The sequence below is a fragment of the Pelophylax lessonae genome, assembly GCF_965119305.1.
Source record: "Pelophylax lessonae genome assembly, chromosome: 4".
NCBI classification, from domain to species: Eukaryota; Metazoa; Chordata; class Amphibia; order Anura; family Ranidae; genus Pelophylax; species Pelophylax lessonae.
Genome location: NC_138771.1, coordinates 666,225,888 through 666,243,566, shown reverse-complemented (window position 1 = coordinate 666,243,566; position 17,679 = coordinate 666,225,888). Strand labels below are relative to the sequence as shown.

The following is a 17,679-nucleotide window of genomic DNA, read 5'->3' as shown; positions in this document are numbered from 1 at the left end:
AAGGGGCTGACAGTGCCCTGTATTTAAGTGGTTAAGGGGAACCCCATGACAGAAAAAAAAAAAACGGCATGAGTTCCCGCTCAAAATCTTTACCAGGCTCAAAGGGCCTGGTATAGATTTTAAGGGGAACTCCAAGCCAAAATTTAAAAAAAAAAAAAAACGTTGTGGGGTCTCCCCCAAAATCCATACCAGGCTCTTTGGGTCTGATATAGCTTTCAAAGGGAACGCCAGGCCAAAACTAAAAAAAAATGGCTTGGGATCCCCCCAAAATCCATACCAGACCCTTCTTTGAGCATGCAGCCTGGCAGGCCAGGAAAGGGGGGGGGGACGAGTGAGCGCCCCCCGAAACATACCAGGCTGCTTGCTGTCAGGTCACCTGTGGCCAGGTGACAACTGCACCCTGTTGGAGACAGGGGTGCACCGCAGGGTAGTGAACCCAATAGCTGACTGCTGCGGATAGGCAGGAAACGTGAGCCCAAGATTCCCCAGGGCGCGGAGTCTAAGACCCAGCAGGTGTTCACCAGAGCCTCTAGTGGTGAGGATGGACTTGGCTGCAACTGAGCCCAGGTCACGGCCCCTGGGGTCCCCCGGGTCATGCTCCATGGGGAGAGAGGGGAGGCAGTCACTCAAGACACAAGGGATAGTGATTGGTAAGCCGAGGTTGGGGCAACAGGCAGATGAGGGTAACCAAGGGACAGGCCAAACAAAGGTCAGGGTCACATGCAAACAGGAGTAGTCAAAGACGAGCCAAAGTCGGTACACAGAAAGGTGGATGTAGCACACGGCCGACAGGAACACGAACTAACAAACACTGTTGAACAGCCAAGCGGACCTGCAGTGCGCTGTTAATATAGACTTCCCGGAATGGCCTGGGGTGGAGCCAAACAGAGAGAAGAGATGATAAAAGCAACCAGAAGGAAGAGTCTGGCCTGAGACAGACATGAGGAGAAGGTAAGCTGCCAGACACTATTGCATGTCCATGAAACTTGCCCTCAACATGGGGATGGTGCTTTGGGGTGTAACCAAGAAGTAAAGTAAGTAAGTAAGTAAGTAAGTAAGTAAGTAATGTAACTAAGAAGTAAAGACACCTATATAGTTGACAATCTTTTATTAAAAAGATACAAATCCTTAAAAGGTTCCCAATTGTAAATCTATCATTAGTCACAATGCCCACTGCCTGCTGCCCAATGACTTTCCTCCCAAACCCCAACCCCCCCAATGACAAAAACAATCCTGATGGTACTCTGGCCAAATGACAGCTCCCTGAGCAGTTGCCAGCTATATAAAGGAAAGAGTGGGAATAGTAGTGAAATCATTGGCTAAATATGGCCAGTGGTCATATTTGGGCAGAGATGTCACTTCTATCCCCACCCCTTTTCTTAAGTGGTGGTGATTCCTATGGCACTTTTCCACTGCAAGTACCGACTCGGCTCCCCTCGGCCCTGCTTGGCTCTGTTTGGTTTTCCACTGCATGGTACCGCATGATACAGTGTTGGAACGGTTCGGTGCAGTTTGGTACGGTTTGCTTTTCCACTAAAGTAAAGTGGGTAGGATAACAACGATTCTCTGACCAATCAGTGGCTAGTAGTGACAAACAGTCAAGGCTGCATGCAAAGGATTGTGGGATATGGTACCGGTACGGCCCTCTTGGAACCACAATTGAGGTGGTACTGTTCAACCACTTAAGCCCCGGAAGATTTTACCCCCTTCCTGACCAGGGCCTATTTTGCGATTCGGCACAGCGTGATTTTAACGGACAATTGCGCGGTCGTGCGACGCTGTACCTAAACGAATTTGACGTCCTTTTTTTCCCACAAACAGAGCTTTCTTTTGGTGGTATTTGATCACCTGTGCGATTTTTTGATCATGCGCTATAAACAAAAAAAGAGCGTCAATTTTGCAAAAATAACAATATTTTTCACATTTTTTTATATGAAATTCCCCCCCCCCCCCCCAAAAAAAAAGGTAAAAATCAAATTTTTTTAAAATTTTTGGCCAATTTGTTTTCTGCTACATATGTTTGGTAAAAAAAATCACAATACGCATATTTTGATTGGTTTGCGCAAAAGTTATTGCGTTTACTAACTAAGGGAAAGATTTTTGTCATTTTTGTTGTTTTTTTTTTTTTTAATGAGTAATGGCGGCGATCTGCGATTTTTTTTTTTTGCGGGACTGCGACATTGCGGCGGACAGATCGGACCCTTGACTGACATTTTTGACACTTTTGGGGTTACCAGTGACATTACTACAGTAATCAGTGCTATAAATATGCACTGTTACTGTAAAAATGACACTGGGAGGGAAGGGGTTAACTTTATTGGAGAGGGAGGGGTTAAGTGTGTCCCTAGGGGCGTGTTTCTAACTGTGATTGGATGTGGCTGTGTGTGTAACAGCACAGATCAACGGTCCTACATAGCAGGACCGGGTGATCAGTGCTTTTACACAGGGAAGAATGACAGATGGCTTTGTTTACATCAGCCGCCTGCCTTTCTCCCTCTCCACCCGACAATCGCGAGTGACCGGCGGACATCGGGTCCGCCGGTCACACGCGCGGGCTTCCTAGTAAACGAGCGGGGGCGGGAGCGCGCTCGCCCCCTATTGGCTCACAGGCTAGTGACGTACCAGCACGTCACTTTGCCTGGGAGGGGCTGACCGCCGCCATATATAGTCGGGCGGTGGTCGGCAAGTGGTTAAGCGAGCCGTACCGTTCGGTTCCATGTAGTGGAAAAGTGCCGCCGTACCGTACCGAACCGTTCCAACACGTACCATGCGGTACCATGCAGTGGAAAAGTGCAAAAGTTAGCCGAACCGTTGAGTTCCATGCAGTGGAAAAGCGCCTCTAGTGACATAAGCGGTTCCTAGTGATATGGCGGATTCAAGCACCGGCAGCCAGTAGCGATGAGTCAAGCCTACTTGGGTTTAGTTTGGGACAGGTTCAGCAGACTTTACTGAAGTTTAGATGGCTCAACCAAAACCTCATTGTAGTCAAAGGCATTTATTTTATTTTCCAATAAATTTTATTGACATTTTTCAAAAAGATAACAGAAGAACAATAACAAACAAGGCATATTAACCGCTTGCCGACTGCCGCAAGACTATTTACTGCGGCGGTCAGCCCCTCACAGGCAAAGTGACGTAGTACTACGTCGCTCGCCTGTGAGGCTCTAGGGGGCCCAGCCAAGACAAAATGTCTAAAATGGGGGAGGAACATTACAGGGTTTAGCATGGCGCTATGTCTACTGTCTCTTCTCATACACTGCTGCTGTGGCCATTAGAAGAATGTCCTTCTTCTACTCCGCCAGCTTCACTTGCTGACTTCAAATATATGATACTTTCTGTAAGGGAATGATATTTCTTCTATGATATCCAATATTTCTACAGCTGCTCAAGACCTTTCTGTCAGAGTAACACTTGCTGAAGAAAAAATCAGCAATATTTGCCATGCAAGTAATGATATTCTAGATGCTTTAACTGGTTGCCGACCGCCGCACGACTATATACTGCGGCGGTCAGCCCCGGCCAGGCAGAGTGACGTATGGATACGTCACTCGCCTGTCACTCTGACTTGCGAGCCTATTGCGGGCGCGCGCCTGCCGCGGCTCATTCACAGACATGTCAGTGCGTGTGTCCGGCGGACTCGATGTCCGCCGGTCACACTACGATCGCTCCTGTGAAGGGAGAAAGGCGGAGCGGCTTATGTAAACAAGCCGCCCGTCATTCTCCCTGGTGTAAAAATGAAGATCTGACGGTTCTACTATGTAGAACCGTTGATCTTTGCTTTTACACTGATAGCCATGTCCCTGCACAGTTAGAATCACGCCCCTAGGACACACTTAACCCCTCCCTGTCCAATAAAGTTAACCCCTTCCCTGCCAGTGTCATTTTTGCAGTAACAGTGCATATATATAGCACTGATTACTGCAGTAATGTCACTGGTACCCCCAAAAGTGTCAAAAATGTCAGTCAAGGGTCCGATCTGTCCGCCGCAATGTCGCAGTACCGCAAAAAAAATCGCAGATCGCCGTCATTACTCGTTAAAAAAAAAACACCAAAAATGACAAAAATCTTTCCCTTTGTTAGTAAACGCGATAACTTTTGCGCAAACCAATCAAAATACGCTTTTTGCGATTTTTTTTACCAAACATATGTAGCGTAAAACAATTTGGCCGAAAATGTTAAAAAATTTTGATTTTTACATTTTTTTTGGGGGGAATTTCATATAAAAAAATGTGAAAAATATTGTTATTTTTGCAAAAATTACGCTCTTTTTTTGTTTATAGCGCATGATCAAAAAATCGCACAGGTGATCAAATACCACCAAAAGAAAGCTCTGTTTGTGGGAAAAAAAGGACGTGAAATTCGTTTAGGTACAGCGTCGCAGGACCGCGCAATTGTCCGTCAAAGTCACGCAGTAAAAAATCGCAAAAAAAACCCTGGTCTTTTAGCAGCCAAATCCTCCGGGGCTTAAGTGGTTAAATTTCCATGACTCAGATTTGCACAAAATCCATGCTAAGCTGGTGGATTTAGGAGATCGCTCATGCAGCAATAATTGATAAAGCCAAAATAGTGCCGCTCTAGGCGAGTGATCAACTCTCACATGTTGTGAACTGGAACCCAGGGTGTTGCAAAGCTCATCTGTGAGATTCAGTAACATGCACAAATGCAGAATATTGCACTCCTTGGTATCTTTAATGAAGCATTAAAATTACATCACAGGTATGACAGGAACATTAAAAGGTAATTTGCTTCAGTGCATTCAGCACTTGCTCAAACCTGATATGCGTAAGTATGGGTTGGGGTTACCCTGAGTGCCGGTTCACACTTATGCGCTTGCGCTTGCAATGTGAATTTGCAGTGCGAGTTTCCCTTGTGTTTTTCAATAGTACCAGCGCGATTGTAATGAAAATTTTATTGCGTTGATTATGTTAATTAAGCTCAGGAGGGGTGGAGCTGAGGGGAAAATCAGACAAAAAATAAGAATTCGCACATAAGAATTCGCACATATCTGAACTGATAATGCGAGTCCAGACCGATTTACATTGATGTCTATGGAGACTAAATTTGCAACGCAACGCTGTAAACTCGCACAAGACCCTTTTTATCATCGCATCACATTCGCATCTGGATCGCAACGCATAGATGTGAACGACCGTCACGAATTCAATGTATTTTGTAAATGCATGCGATTGGAGACTATTTAGAACGCATCGCATTCGCAGTACAAGCGCATAAGTGTGAACCGGCACTAAGGGTATATGAGTGTAGCACCCTACAGGTAGGAACTAGGTAAAGTATAGTGGGCTTTGCCTGCCTAACAGCAGGGCCATGATTTATTTTTGTCAGTCAGGGTGTCATGGCTCCCAAGTGTGTCTGCATAGAGGGGAGTCTCCCCACTGGCCCTGTGAAAGGCTTCTCATTGGGCAGTGGAGGAAATCCAATCAGAGACACATTCAGGCTTGTATCTACCCCAGAAGGCAGATTCTGCCGCAGGGGATTCTAGGAGTGGGTAAAGTCTGAAGGGGGCACATGACTCAGCATCTTTGGCAGGAAGCAGAGTCCCAGAAGGGAGAGGACAGATGTCTCTCCTCCTGTCATAGGAAGCTTCTGTGCTGCCTGGGAATCCAGAGAATGCTGAGTTGAGCTGCAGAGGGGATCCGGTGTGCTGAGAACCAGCGGAGAGAGAGAGGGGTCCAGTTCTAGGAAAGCCTACACAGGTCGTAAATACTGAGGATTGCCCCTGGGGGTCTGCCTAGTGTCAGAGAGGACCACTCCGGAGAAGGTTCTAGGGATCCAGGAGTCAGCTAGCTGTGAAAGGGGATACCTAGTTAGAGGACCGTGAAGTATTAGAGGGGGTACCTAGTCAGAGGACCCTGAAGTATTAGAGGGGGTACTTAGGTAGAGGACCCTGAAGTTTTAGAGAGGGTACCTAGTCAGAGGACCCTGAAGTATTAGCAGGGGTACCTAGGTAGAGGACCCTGAAGTATTAGAGGGGGCGCTTGCAATTTGGGCCCTGAAGAGTCAGTGTACAGTGTGAAGTATACAAGTTAAGAGTTGCAGCAGCACAAGCATTTGCAAGGAGCTACCTCAGCCAGTGCAAGGTTGAAGGGAGATTTTCAGTGACTTTTGAGCTAAAAGCAGTGTCAGGAGTCAAGTATTCTACAGTCCTGGATCTTCTGAGTTGACAGATATGTTAAAGTCGAGGTTTCAGCATAGTTTCAGTTTCACAGTATCATAAAGCATCAGGAAGCGCTGGTCGGCATTCAGCTGGCGTCAAGACAGCGTCAGCAGTGGCGGCCGGTGTGCGTTGGGGGCGCAGGGGTGCCGCACCCCCTATCCATGCGTCCGGCCCCCTAATCTACATGCGCGGTGCCGGAGCCATGGAGTTCAATTTTTTTTCTGAAGCACATGATTAGAGCCAGAGGCTCTAATAGGCTGCAGTAAAGGGTGGACCCGGGGCGCAGAGCAGAGTGTCCTGAGCCCACTCATTTTTGTAACAATAGCGAATGAATATTCGCTATTGTCCCACAGATCCTCTTCCTGGCCAATCAGGAAGCGGGTCCGAGACCCGTTTCCTGATTGGCCGAAAAGGCGAACGATTGCCATTGGCCAAGGAGGAGGACTCGAGAGATGTGGAGGACTGAGGAGAAGCCGCCGCTGCATCAGGTAAGTGCACTGGTCACTCTGCATGCTGTTCACTCTGCATTGAACGGGGCACGCTGTGGTCACTCTGCATTGAACGGGGCACGCTGTGGCCACTCTGCATTGAAAGGGGGCACGCTGTGGCCACTCTGCATTGAACGGGGCACGCTGTGGTTACTCTGCATTGAAAGGGGGCACGCTGTGGTCACTCTGCATTGAAGGGGGCACGCTGTGGTTACTCTGCATTGAAAGGGGGCATGCTGTGGTCACTCTGCATTGAAGGGGGCACGCTGTGGTCACTCTGCATTGAAAGGGGGCACGCACCCCCCTCCCCACCTCCTCTCTTCCTCCCTCCCTCTCTCTTGGAACCCTCCTTCTCCCACCTCCCTCTCCTCTTCTGTATGTGTTCTCATGTGTATACTAATACGTCCTGGACGTGATGACTCTCAACAGCATGGTTATGCCTTTGTCCTCACCACGAATCCTGTCTCCTCCTTTTTTTTTCTCAATTCGTCTGCGTAAACCCTGTTTATAACTACATGGTTGTTGACTCCACTTTTGTTGCTCTGTTTTCTCAATGTTTTTAAAAATGATTCTCTGAGTCACTTCTCTCTACATGATAGCGAGTGGGAGGTCGCACCGCCCCACGCAGGCACAGCATGTTCCCTTTACAGGGTGCCTGGGTGTTGGCTGTGGCAGCTACACCTCCTCTCATCCTCATTACTTGTGGCTCACCACAGTAGACACCTGCATGCACTGTTTGGTTTCACCTATGTGGCATTTTGTAACACTACGTAATTGTACACCTTGCTGTAAAAATGTTTGAACAAGAAAGGGGGCACGCTGTGGTCACTCTGCATTGAAAGGGGGCACGCTGTGTTCACTCTGCATTGAAAGGGGGCACGCTGTGGTCACTCTGCATTGAAAGGGGGCATGCTTTGGTCACTCTGCATTGAAAGGGGGCACGCTGTGGTCACTCTGCATTGAAGGGGGCACGCTGTGGTCACTCTGCATTGAAAAGGGGCACGCTGTGGTCACTCTGCTTTGAAAGGGGGCACGCTGTGGTCACTCTGCATTGAAAGGGGGCACGCTGTGGTCACTCTGCATTGAAAGGGGCACACTATACCTTGATTACTGAAGGCCCCTTTCACACTTTTGTAACCTCAAAGTCATGCAATTTTTTGCCGCATTTTTTGCCGCAAAGCAATGCCTATTACATTTTTCTGTCTGCGCGGCCATAGTGACTTTAGACGCCGAAAAGGCATTCGATAATGTCAATTTGGACTGGCTCTTCCTGACCCTGGCGAAGTTATGGTTCTCTGGCAAGATAACTAACTTCTTGAAAGCTCTCTATGCTTCCCCCTCAGCGCGTATCTTCACGTCTAGGGGCATATCAAACCCGATTTCGTTATATAAGGGCACACGCCAGGGCTGTCCCCTATCTCCCTTATTGTTTAATATGGCCATAGAGCCCCTTTCCAGATACTTGGTATTCTCGAACACAATTCACGGTATCCCGCTAGGTCAAACAGAGCTCAAAACTGCACTTTTTGCAGATGATCTGCTTATATTCACATCCCAACCTAATACTGACCTCCCAGCGTTATGTTCGCTGTTAAGCGAATTCAGATTAATTTCAGGGTTAAAAATTAATTTCGATAAAAGCGAAGTCCTCCCTCTAACGCAGTTGGTCATAGAACACTGGGACCATTCCCTCCCATTCCCTTTAAACCACCACCACATCACCTACCTGGGCATCAAGATAGGCAGACATACATCCACACTTTATCAACTGAATTATGTCCCACTTATAGAAAAAATTATTAAAGAGCTGGAATTGTGGATGACTTTACCCCTCTCGTTCTTTGGAAGGTGCCACCTGGTCAAAATGGTCAGCTTCCCGCGTCTGCTTTACCCTCTCCAAACCCTCCCTTTCCTCCTCAAACATAAAGATATTAACACTCTGAACAAGGCTGTTACGGCCTTTCTCTGGAATAAAAGGAGACCCAGGATATCCATTGCCAAACTGCACCTTTCAAAGGGCGAGGGGGGAGCTGGCTTACCCAATATTAGGCTGTATAATTTATCTTGCCTCCTACGCTATGGCCTGGATTGGATAACCAAATCCTCGACTTATTCCAACTACCACATTGAAACTCAACTAGCCCACCCATGGTGCCTTCCTGGAGTGCTACATAGCACCTTTACAGCTTTGCCCGTAAACCTTCAACGACATGTACTCTTTCGAGACACTATGATAGCATGGAGGGAAGTACGGAAATGTTCCCTCAACCATCTCCAAGCACTTGCCTCTCCATGGCAATCCATTATTTCCGCAATTTATGGACTATGCTTTGTTCAGACTATGGGAGCAGATTAGAATAACATTGGTACATTCTTTGGTTCGACCCTCGGATCTTTCCATAAAACCATATACGGAACTTGCAGGGGAATACCACTTGCCCCCGTCCCATCAGCTATATTACCATCAGGCAGTAGCCTATGTAAAATCTTGTTCACCCAGCACTGTTAAAAGCTTTCAAAAATCTGTCTTGGATGATTTCATCAAGAACAAACGTTACAACATTTCCGTCCTATACGATCAACTGCTTGTACACTCTAATAAACTCTCCACGGAAACCATGTTTGATAAATGGGGTACTGTCTTCCCCCTGGAGGATATTGCTCCTAAAATATTGCAGGGATACCTTCGGCTTAGAAAAACTGTGCTGATGGAGAAATGGAGAGAGACCCAATTCAAGCTAATTCATAGAGCCTTTGTTCCGGCTTTGTATACCAACGATCCTAAAATTCCTGCAATCTGCCCTCAGTGCGGTGGAGAGAGACCGACGCTAGCCCACAGATTCTGGCATTGCCTCACTATTTCGTGTTTCTGGGACCGGGTGTTGACCTTTATACAGGAGGTTCTGGGAATCCGGCTGGAAAAATCCCCCCACTTGCTCTTATTTGGCAACGAAGAGCCACCGCAGTCCTCGTCTGCTCCAGATCGGAAAGGTAAACGGCTACCCCCTTGGACCCACTTATGTACCTTGGCAGCTAAAAAAGCAATTCTAAAGACTTGGATCTCCAATACTCCCCCTACGATTTTCATGGTTTGCAATGATCTTAAAGCACTTCTTCATATGGAAAAAGGAAATCTGGACAGTGACAAATTCTCGTCAATGGAAACTTTTTTCTCCAGATGGCGCTCATTCCTGCAATATGCCTTTAATACAAATGAGCTGAAAGATCTGATGGTACCCTTCCAATTCACGGAATGGTATTTAAAGGCTTCAATATCCAATACCTTAGGAAGGCTTAGAATATAAGGCAATACCCTTCAGCGTTCCCTCCTTCACAGGACCGTACCTATCGCCTGCTTATTGAATGCTTCAAGCGGGATCTCATGGATATCACTATTCCTCTTCTCCCCTTCTACCCCCCCCCCCCCATTTCTAAAGCATGATGTCATAATGCGAGTAGACTAGGTATATAGTTCAGCCAGTAAGAGTCACCTTTTTATGTACATTAGATGTTTCCTTTACATAATTGACATTCTCCTCCCGTCCCATGCGAGAGTGTCATTCTCTTTCCCCCAACTCTACTCCCTACCACACCTCTCCCCTCACAGTGTTTTTCACATTTTGTTCACTAATACCCTTGAGTATAATATTTGTGATACCGTTATTATAAAATGCATGAACTCTCTGTCTGCATTCATAATTTTTGTTGTTTCAAGAAATCTGTTATTTGGATGCAATACAGACCTTGTAATTGTTTCATATGTTCAATAAAATATATTAAAAAAAAAAAAAAGATAAAACATAATCAGTCCATCAAAGTGCTCTTAGTGTTGTTTATGGTCCTTAAAGTGCCCCACACGTGCTGGTTGTGCTCCCATTTGGTGTCCCCACTCACCGGAAAGACTTAGGAAATAAGCCTGTGTATATAAGAATAGCTCCTGGTCTCGTCTGGGCTTCCAGGGAAATATGCGGTGTAACGTCCTGGCAAGAGTTGGTTTAATGATCCCCGTGTACCAAATAAAAAAGAGGATACTCCATGGTGACAGTAAGCACAAGCAGGGAGGGGCGAGAGAGTGGCAACTGCGTGTGCTGAACGTGGTCCACCTGATAGCATGGTACTATAGCTCTGCAGGGGAGGAAAGAGGGAGGATAAGGAAAGAGGAACGGAAGGGGAGACAGAGACGGAGCAGCGGAAACAGGAGGGGCAGCCATAGAGAGGGGGAGAGAGAGAGAGAGAGAGAGAAGGAGAGAGACGAGGAGGATAGAGGGAGGGGAGAGAGGAAAAAAAAAAAGGGGGGGGAGGGTGTGAGGGGAAGGAACCCGCCACAGCTAGGCCAGGGAGAAAGAGACGTGGCCAGTTAACCTGTTGCAGCCAACAATTTACTATGTTCAGCAGAGTAGGAAAAGTGGAGCCAAGTGGCCCATGTGGTGTGAAATTTATTAGGAGAGTCATGGGTCTGATGGGTCAGGTCTTCCATCTCAGCCACCTTGCCCACTCTATGAAGCCAGTCAGCAACGGTGGGGGGACAGGGAGATAGCCAACGGCAAGGAATGCACATCCTCACTGCATTAATTAGATGGAGGGTCAACGATTGCTTGTATGCTTTTTGGGGAATAGAAATATAGTGTATGGTATGTGTGAAGGAAGTATTGATCTGGGGAAAAAAACGGGGAATAAGTGGTGATATGTCCAATAAGAGTGTGGACCTCCCGCCAGAAGGGTCGTATAAGAGGGCATTCCCACCATGTGTGGAGCAATTTGCCCTTTTGTTTGTGGCACCTCCAACACATAGGGGAGGCATCCAACGAGAATTTGTGCAGGATATCCGGGTCCTATACCATTTGGAAAAGATTTTAAAGCCACTTTCTTGCACGTACACATTCTTGGAGCCCTTGTGCATGTGCGTAAAGATCCTGTCCCAATCCTCACCACAGAGTGAGATGGATAGATCTTCTTCCCAACTATCACAAAGTCGTGCGACCCTAGAGGGGAGTCTTGGCGAGAGGAGGGAGTATAGTCCTGAAATTAAATGTCGTTGAGGTTCAAAAAGAGCTCAAAGGTCTTCAAAGGAGGTGAGGTCCCTGTGCCATGCATTAAGATCATTAGTGTGTAATAGAAAGTCCCTGATTTGTAAGTAATTAAAAAAGGGGAGTTTATACTTGGGGAATCTCCGTGACAGGTCCGAGTGTGTGAGAAGGGAACCCTCCCTGAAGAAGTGAGCTGCCCTGTACGGGACATCAGTCAAGGGGTCTTGTGGAGCAAGGTGTGCCAGGCCGGGAGTGAAGTCCGGATTATGGCAGAGAGGAACCATAGGACCTGGTCTTGAAGAAATGCCCATTGTTTTACAAAGCAGACAAAATATGAGTAGGGTAGAGTGTGTAAGCGGGTGTTTCGTGCAGGGTGCCGGAGTGGAGGCAGGACTAGCCCAAGGAAGGAAGCGTATGGGAAAAGGAGACATAGAATCCTCCAGGTTCACCCAGTCCTTCGTGAGGCAGTTATTGTGCCAGTCCACGATCCTAGATAAGTGGCAAGCCCAATAGTACCGTTGTAGATGAGGGAGACCCAGTCCCCGGAGGTCTTCGGGGCCGTTAGGAGATTCCATGATAACCTAGGGCACTTAGAACACCAGATAAAGGTGGAGCATATACGTCGATAAGATTGAAAGAATTCAGGAGGGATTTTAATGGGGATTGTTTGAAGGACATATATAAGTCTAGGGAGAATGTTCATTTTTATAATGGCCAGTCTACCAAGCCGCGAGAAGGAGCCCCGTTCCCATTTGGACAAATCAGACTTGATCTCTGTAAAGATAGGGGTGAAGTTCTTGGCAAATAGTTCAGATAACTTAGATGGAATTTGAATGCCCAAATAGGTAATGGCCTGAGATTCCCACCGGAAAGGTAAGTTTTGTTGGCAGAGAGATTGAAGGTGCGGCGGTAGGGAAACATTCAGCGCCTCAGATTTTGAGTAATTCATTTTAAGATTTGAGAGTGAACGAAACATATCTAGGTCCTTCTGGATGTTTGGAAAAGTGGTAATTGGTTGTGTGAGGAATAATAAAATATATTCGGCATAAGCCGCAAGTTTATATGACTTAGCAGCAATAGTCACTCCATGAATATCTGGGTTCGAGTTGAGTTTACGAAGTAAGGGTTCCAGGGTGATGATAAAAATGAGGGGGGATAATGGGCAATGCCATTTGACGCGGAGAAGGCATCCGACAGGTGGTCATTAACTCGTACCCTCGCCGTGGGATCAGAGTATAGGGCCCACACATAGCTGAGCATCCTTACGGAGATGCCAATAGCCTCCAAAGCAGTGGTCATGTAATCCCAGGCTACCCTGTCGAATGCCTTCTCTGCGTCAAACGACAGGAGAAAGCCGGGTGTGTGAGACGAGTTGAGCCAGTGATGAATATTAAGAGCCTTTATGGTGTTGTCCCTGGCCTCGCGACCAGGGACAAACCCCACCTGGTGTAGGGAAATGATGTCGGGGATAAAAGGCAAGAGACGGTTTGCAAGGATTTTAGCGTAAAGCTTTACATCCATATTGAGTAAGGATATAGGCCTGTAATTGGTCACCAATGACGGGTCTATGCCGGGCTTGGGCAGCACAACAATGTGGGCCTCCAGGAAGTCAGGGCCTAGAGCAGGGGAGTCAGGGAAGGCATTAAAGGAGTGCAGCAGCGGGGACAAGAGGAGCTCTGGAAAGGACTTATAGTACCCCACAGTGAGCTCATCGGGGCCAGGGCACTTACCCGGTTTGAGTTGTTTGAGGGCCACCGCAATTTCCTCAGAGGATATTTTGGCATCCATGGTTTCAAGATCCTCGGCAGAGAATGGAGAGGGGGAGTATTGTTGCAATAAGGACCTAATGTGGTCGGCGAGATCTGTGGGCGAGTGTTGGGTGGAGTCTTTGGGCAAGTTATACAGGGAATCATAGTAAGAGAGGAATTGGTCTGCAATGTCCTTAGTGGAAGAAACCTTACGTCCCCGCGAGTCAGTGATAGAATGGATCGTTCTAGAGGCTCTCCTAGACTGGAGCGCCCTTGCCAACATGCTGCCCGATTTGTTACCGTATTCATAAAAGTCACGCTGCATCAAGGCAAATTTACGTCTTGTGGACCTACCCTATTCCTCCAGGAGGTCCTGTCTAGCCTGAGTAAGGGCTGATAGGGTTTGTGCGGCAAGAGATCGCTTATGAGAGCGTTCGTGGGTTTGGATACGGTCAGTGAGGGAAGGGTATATTGAGGCCCCGTACATTCAGCGAAGTAAGTTTCAGAGTATCAGGCAATGCAGGATCTTGTGCAAGTGGACGGGGAGATGGAGACGGGGAAGGGGAGAGAGAAAAAAAAAAGTGTGGGGGGGGGAGTTTGGAGGGTGGGGTTGAGAGAAGGGTGGAAGGAGAAAGGGAAAGATAAAGAAAGACAGAAAGGGAAGAGAATCTCAGGTAAAAGCGGGGGAAGAGAGGAAGCGAAGGTAGGGAGGGAGGGAGTGTGTGTGGTGATTAGGCTAGCTTGGGGGGGGAGGCCCAGTAGCTGGGGGACCTGCCCACCAGATAAAGACGGAGCCACAAAACCAAAAGTGTAGTGAACCGTACAAGATCAAATTGCCAAAAATGTGGACTATGACAGTGATGGACACTAAGGGGGGTTGGGGTAGACCTAACCGAGACCTGGAACCAGGGGGCCGTCCAGGGACGAGGACTCCGGCCTATGGACCGGTAATGGTGTATTAATTTCAGATACCGTGAGTAAATAGGGCAATAAGCGGGATGAGTAGAAATACCTGCCAGGACGTCTTAAAGTGGGAACACAGAACCATGGCACTCAAAAGAACAACAAGGCCAGGGAGCCCAGATAACAGGATTAAAAACAAAAAAACAAAAAAAATGGAAAAATACTTGGGATGGAGAGGAGTTTGGGAGATACAACAGTATGCAACATCTCCGTGGTGACCACGTAAAAAAAAGGGGGAAACAGCATGCATTGAATGACATGAACTAAATCCCCTAGCGAACCTAAGCATAGAAAATTTGATAAATATGAACACAAAAAGATCATTACATCGTAACACCTTAACATCGTAGGGGCGCTCAAATTATAAAGTGAGACGACCTCCTCCGCCACCCCCCAACTATTAGGAGGGGAGGAGGAGGCAACCCCACCATGCACCACCCCAGCTCAGGAACCACAAAAACCATGCACATAATGGAAGCTGGATGCCCGGCAGCACGACCACGAAGGTGGGTCTGATCTCTAAGGGAGGTCAAGTGGCATCACGGAAAGGCATAGTTTAGGGAGAAACAGGGGGGGTGATATTAGCATGAGCAAGCGCGGCTAGAGATAAAAAAAAAAAAAAAATGGTGTGGTGAAAAGCACGCACTTCCTGAGCCAAGGGGGCACAACAGTATAGGGGAGGACAAGCACAAGTGTCGGTACATGTCACACTGGAGGAGGATAGCCCGAGCCATGGTGGGTCAGGAGGACCACTTAACCACGGGCACGGGCTGACGCCCTCGGGGAAGGTAATAGCATTGGAAGACAGTAACCTTGGCAGCCACGGCTGCGCCAAGGACGGTCCACCCACATAAGAGATGTCGGTGCAGTCGCCCATCACTCCCGATAGAGGAGGGGAGGAAAAAGAACCGAAACCCCCCGGTAGGCCAACGGCCCCCCGTGGAGCAGATAGATAACATATACACAGCAATAATGTATGAAAACTCTACCAGCTCTTGCAAGCAGGAGACACAGTCAGTCCTTGTAGGAAAGATGGTCCATGACCCCATTGACGGGTGAGGGTGCAGAAAAAAAAAAAAGGGAACAGGATTGGCAGCTTGAAATGGTGGGTTGATCATCAACCTGCAAGGAAACACAAACAACAAAAAAAAAGGGGAGGGAAACCAAACAACCAAAGTACCCCCCCCCCCATCTCGAGAGGAACTGCAGAGCCATCTGGAAGAGGAGCTGGGTGGCCACCCCCTCGGTATAAGCACCCAAGGATAGTACCAGATGTAGGGGGCAATGGCAGGTAGCAATAGAGTGCCCCAGGGGAAAAACTAACAAACGTCAATGAGGGGCGATGGTCATCAAACAGGTAGCAGGGGAGTCATCCAGTGGAGATATATACAAAAACAAAGTAGAGACAGGAGTGGGGCAGGAGTTAAAGAGAAATTTCAGTCCTCTCTGCGGGCCCTCCGGTGTTGTGGTGGTTTTGAGGGGCTCGCTACCTGTGTGGCATCCTGATGGGCAGCAGCAGAGCCATTTCCAGAAGAGGAACGCCGGCGTCTAAATCGCATATCTTGTGCTTCCATCGGTTCTTCGTCGTGGGCCCCATGTGTGCGGGGGCCCCCCCGAAATTCCGCATACCAGTTGGGGAGATCCACCAGCGGAATATCCAGGGTGGAGCAAAAGTGTGGCAAATCCTCGGGCACTCGTAGAAAAGCTGTGCGACCGAGAGTGGTTGCAGAGAGGCAGAAAGGGAACTTCCATTTATAGGTGATACCCTTAGTGCGTAAGACTTCCAGCAGGGGTCGCAAATCTCGGTGGTGCTGCAAGTCCTGATAGATTTGAATGGTCGTTCCCTCATATTCCAGGTGTGCCCTAGCGCGAGCTTTGCGCAAAATGTCCTTTTTAAGCTTATAGTCCACCAGACAGCAGACCACATCGCGGGGGTTTCCCCCTCCCTGCCCCTCGGCCTCAAAGCCCTATGAATGTGCTCCAGATCAATAGGGGACTGTGGGGGGCGATCCAACATCATATTAAAGAGGCCTGTAACTGCGGGTGTAAGCTGGTCATGCTCCACAGATTCTGGTAACCCACGCACGCAAAGATTGTGGCGCCCCCCCCTGCTATCCAAATCTTCTAAGTGGCACTGAAGATCTCGCATCTGCAGGGAATGGGTATCCAGGGCCTGTGTCACTGATCTGAGCACTCTGCCATGTTGTGAGGTGGTTTGTTCAACATCTGACATACGGCTGTACAGTGCTTGCATATACTCCCTCAGATCCATAATGGCCGCCCCCAGAGTCTCCTTGATATCAGTGGCCACAGCTCTCAAGTCCTCTATACTGAGGGAATTGGGGGCCTGGAGCTGAGGAGCAGGGTCTCAGAGCCAGATGCAGTGACCGAGGCATAAGAGCGGATGGATGGCTGGGGATTGGAAGAGGCAGAGGAAGCACGGCCTATAGGCGCCATATTTGTGCCCTGTGTCCGGAAGATCTCCAGGATATTCGGATTGATCCACGGTCCGGTGTCCCTCGGGGACCGGGATCTAGTGGCAGTTGGGGCTCTGGATGTGGATCCCATGCTTACCGGGCGGTTTCTCAGTGTGGCGGCTCCGGCGTATGTGAAAGCAGGTCCGAGGCTGCGGGAGCTCCGGGTCTAAGCAGCCATCTCGCAACGTGGCCAAACCACGCCCTCCTATCTCATTCTAACTATAACAGTGACCCCTAATGGGGGTTTATAGAATGTACATTGTCATACATTGTATTATGATGTTCCTATACCACTCTATATATATACATATGGGGCCTGCACTCTTGTCTAGGTATCCACCTCTGTATGTGTACACATATGAAATATCAACTTACAATACAATTTTTACAAGGAATACATAATTTTAACCGGAAATAAAAACATATATAGATAAAATACTTCCATATGTTAAAACTATCATGTTAAAAAATTACCCAGGATTAACAAAGCCTATATCATAAATACATCTTAGTAAATAATCAACTGTAATCAGTATTTTTTTTTTTTTTTAGGAATGTTATATAGCAGAATGTGAAAAATATTGTTTTTTTTTTTTTTTTCAAAATTGTCGCTTATTTTTGTTTATAGCGCTAAAAAAAAAAAAATTGCAGAGGTGATCAAATACCACCAAAAGAAAGCTCTGTTTGTGGGGAAAAAAGGATGTCAATTTTATTTGGCTACAGCGTTGCACGACCGCGCAATTGCAAAATAGGGCCTGGTCATTAAGGGGGCAAATCCTTCTGGGCTAAAGTGGTTAATGT

At 47.7% G+C, this 17,679-nt stretch overlaps 2 protein-coding genes across 2 annotated transcripts in view; one reads left to right on the top strand and one right to left on the bottom strand.

The window, feature by feature from the left end:
• Positions 1–17,679, top strand: part of LOC309554214 (E3 ubiquitin-protein ligase TRIM39-like) — a gene marked incomplete at its 5' end in the record, with an annotated part of 188,106 nt that overhangs the window by 120,608 nt on the left and 49,819 nt on the right. The gene's annotated exons all lie outside the window — the stretch shown is intronic.
• Positions 1–17,679, bottom strand: part of LOC309552460 (uncharacterized protein) — a gene marked incomplete at both ends in the record, with an annotated part of 66,079 nt that overhangs the window by 33,120 nt on the left and 15,280 nt on the right. The window contains 1 exon segment of the mRNA XM_082253431.1: positions 12,957–13,722. Coding sequence (XP_082109557.1) covers positions 12,957–13,722 — 766 coding nt within the window.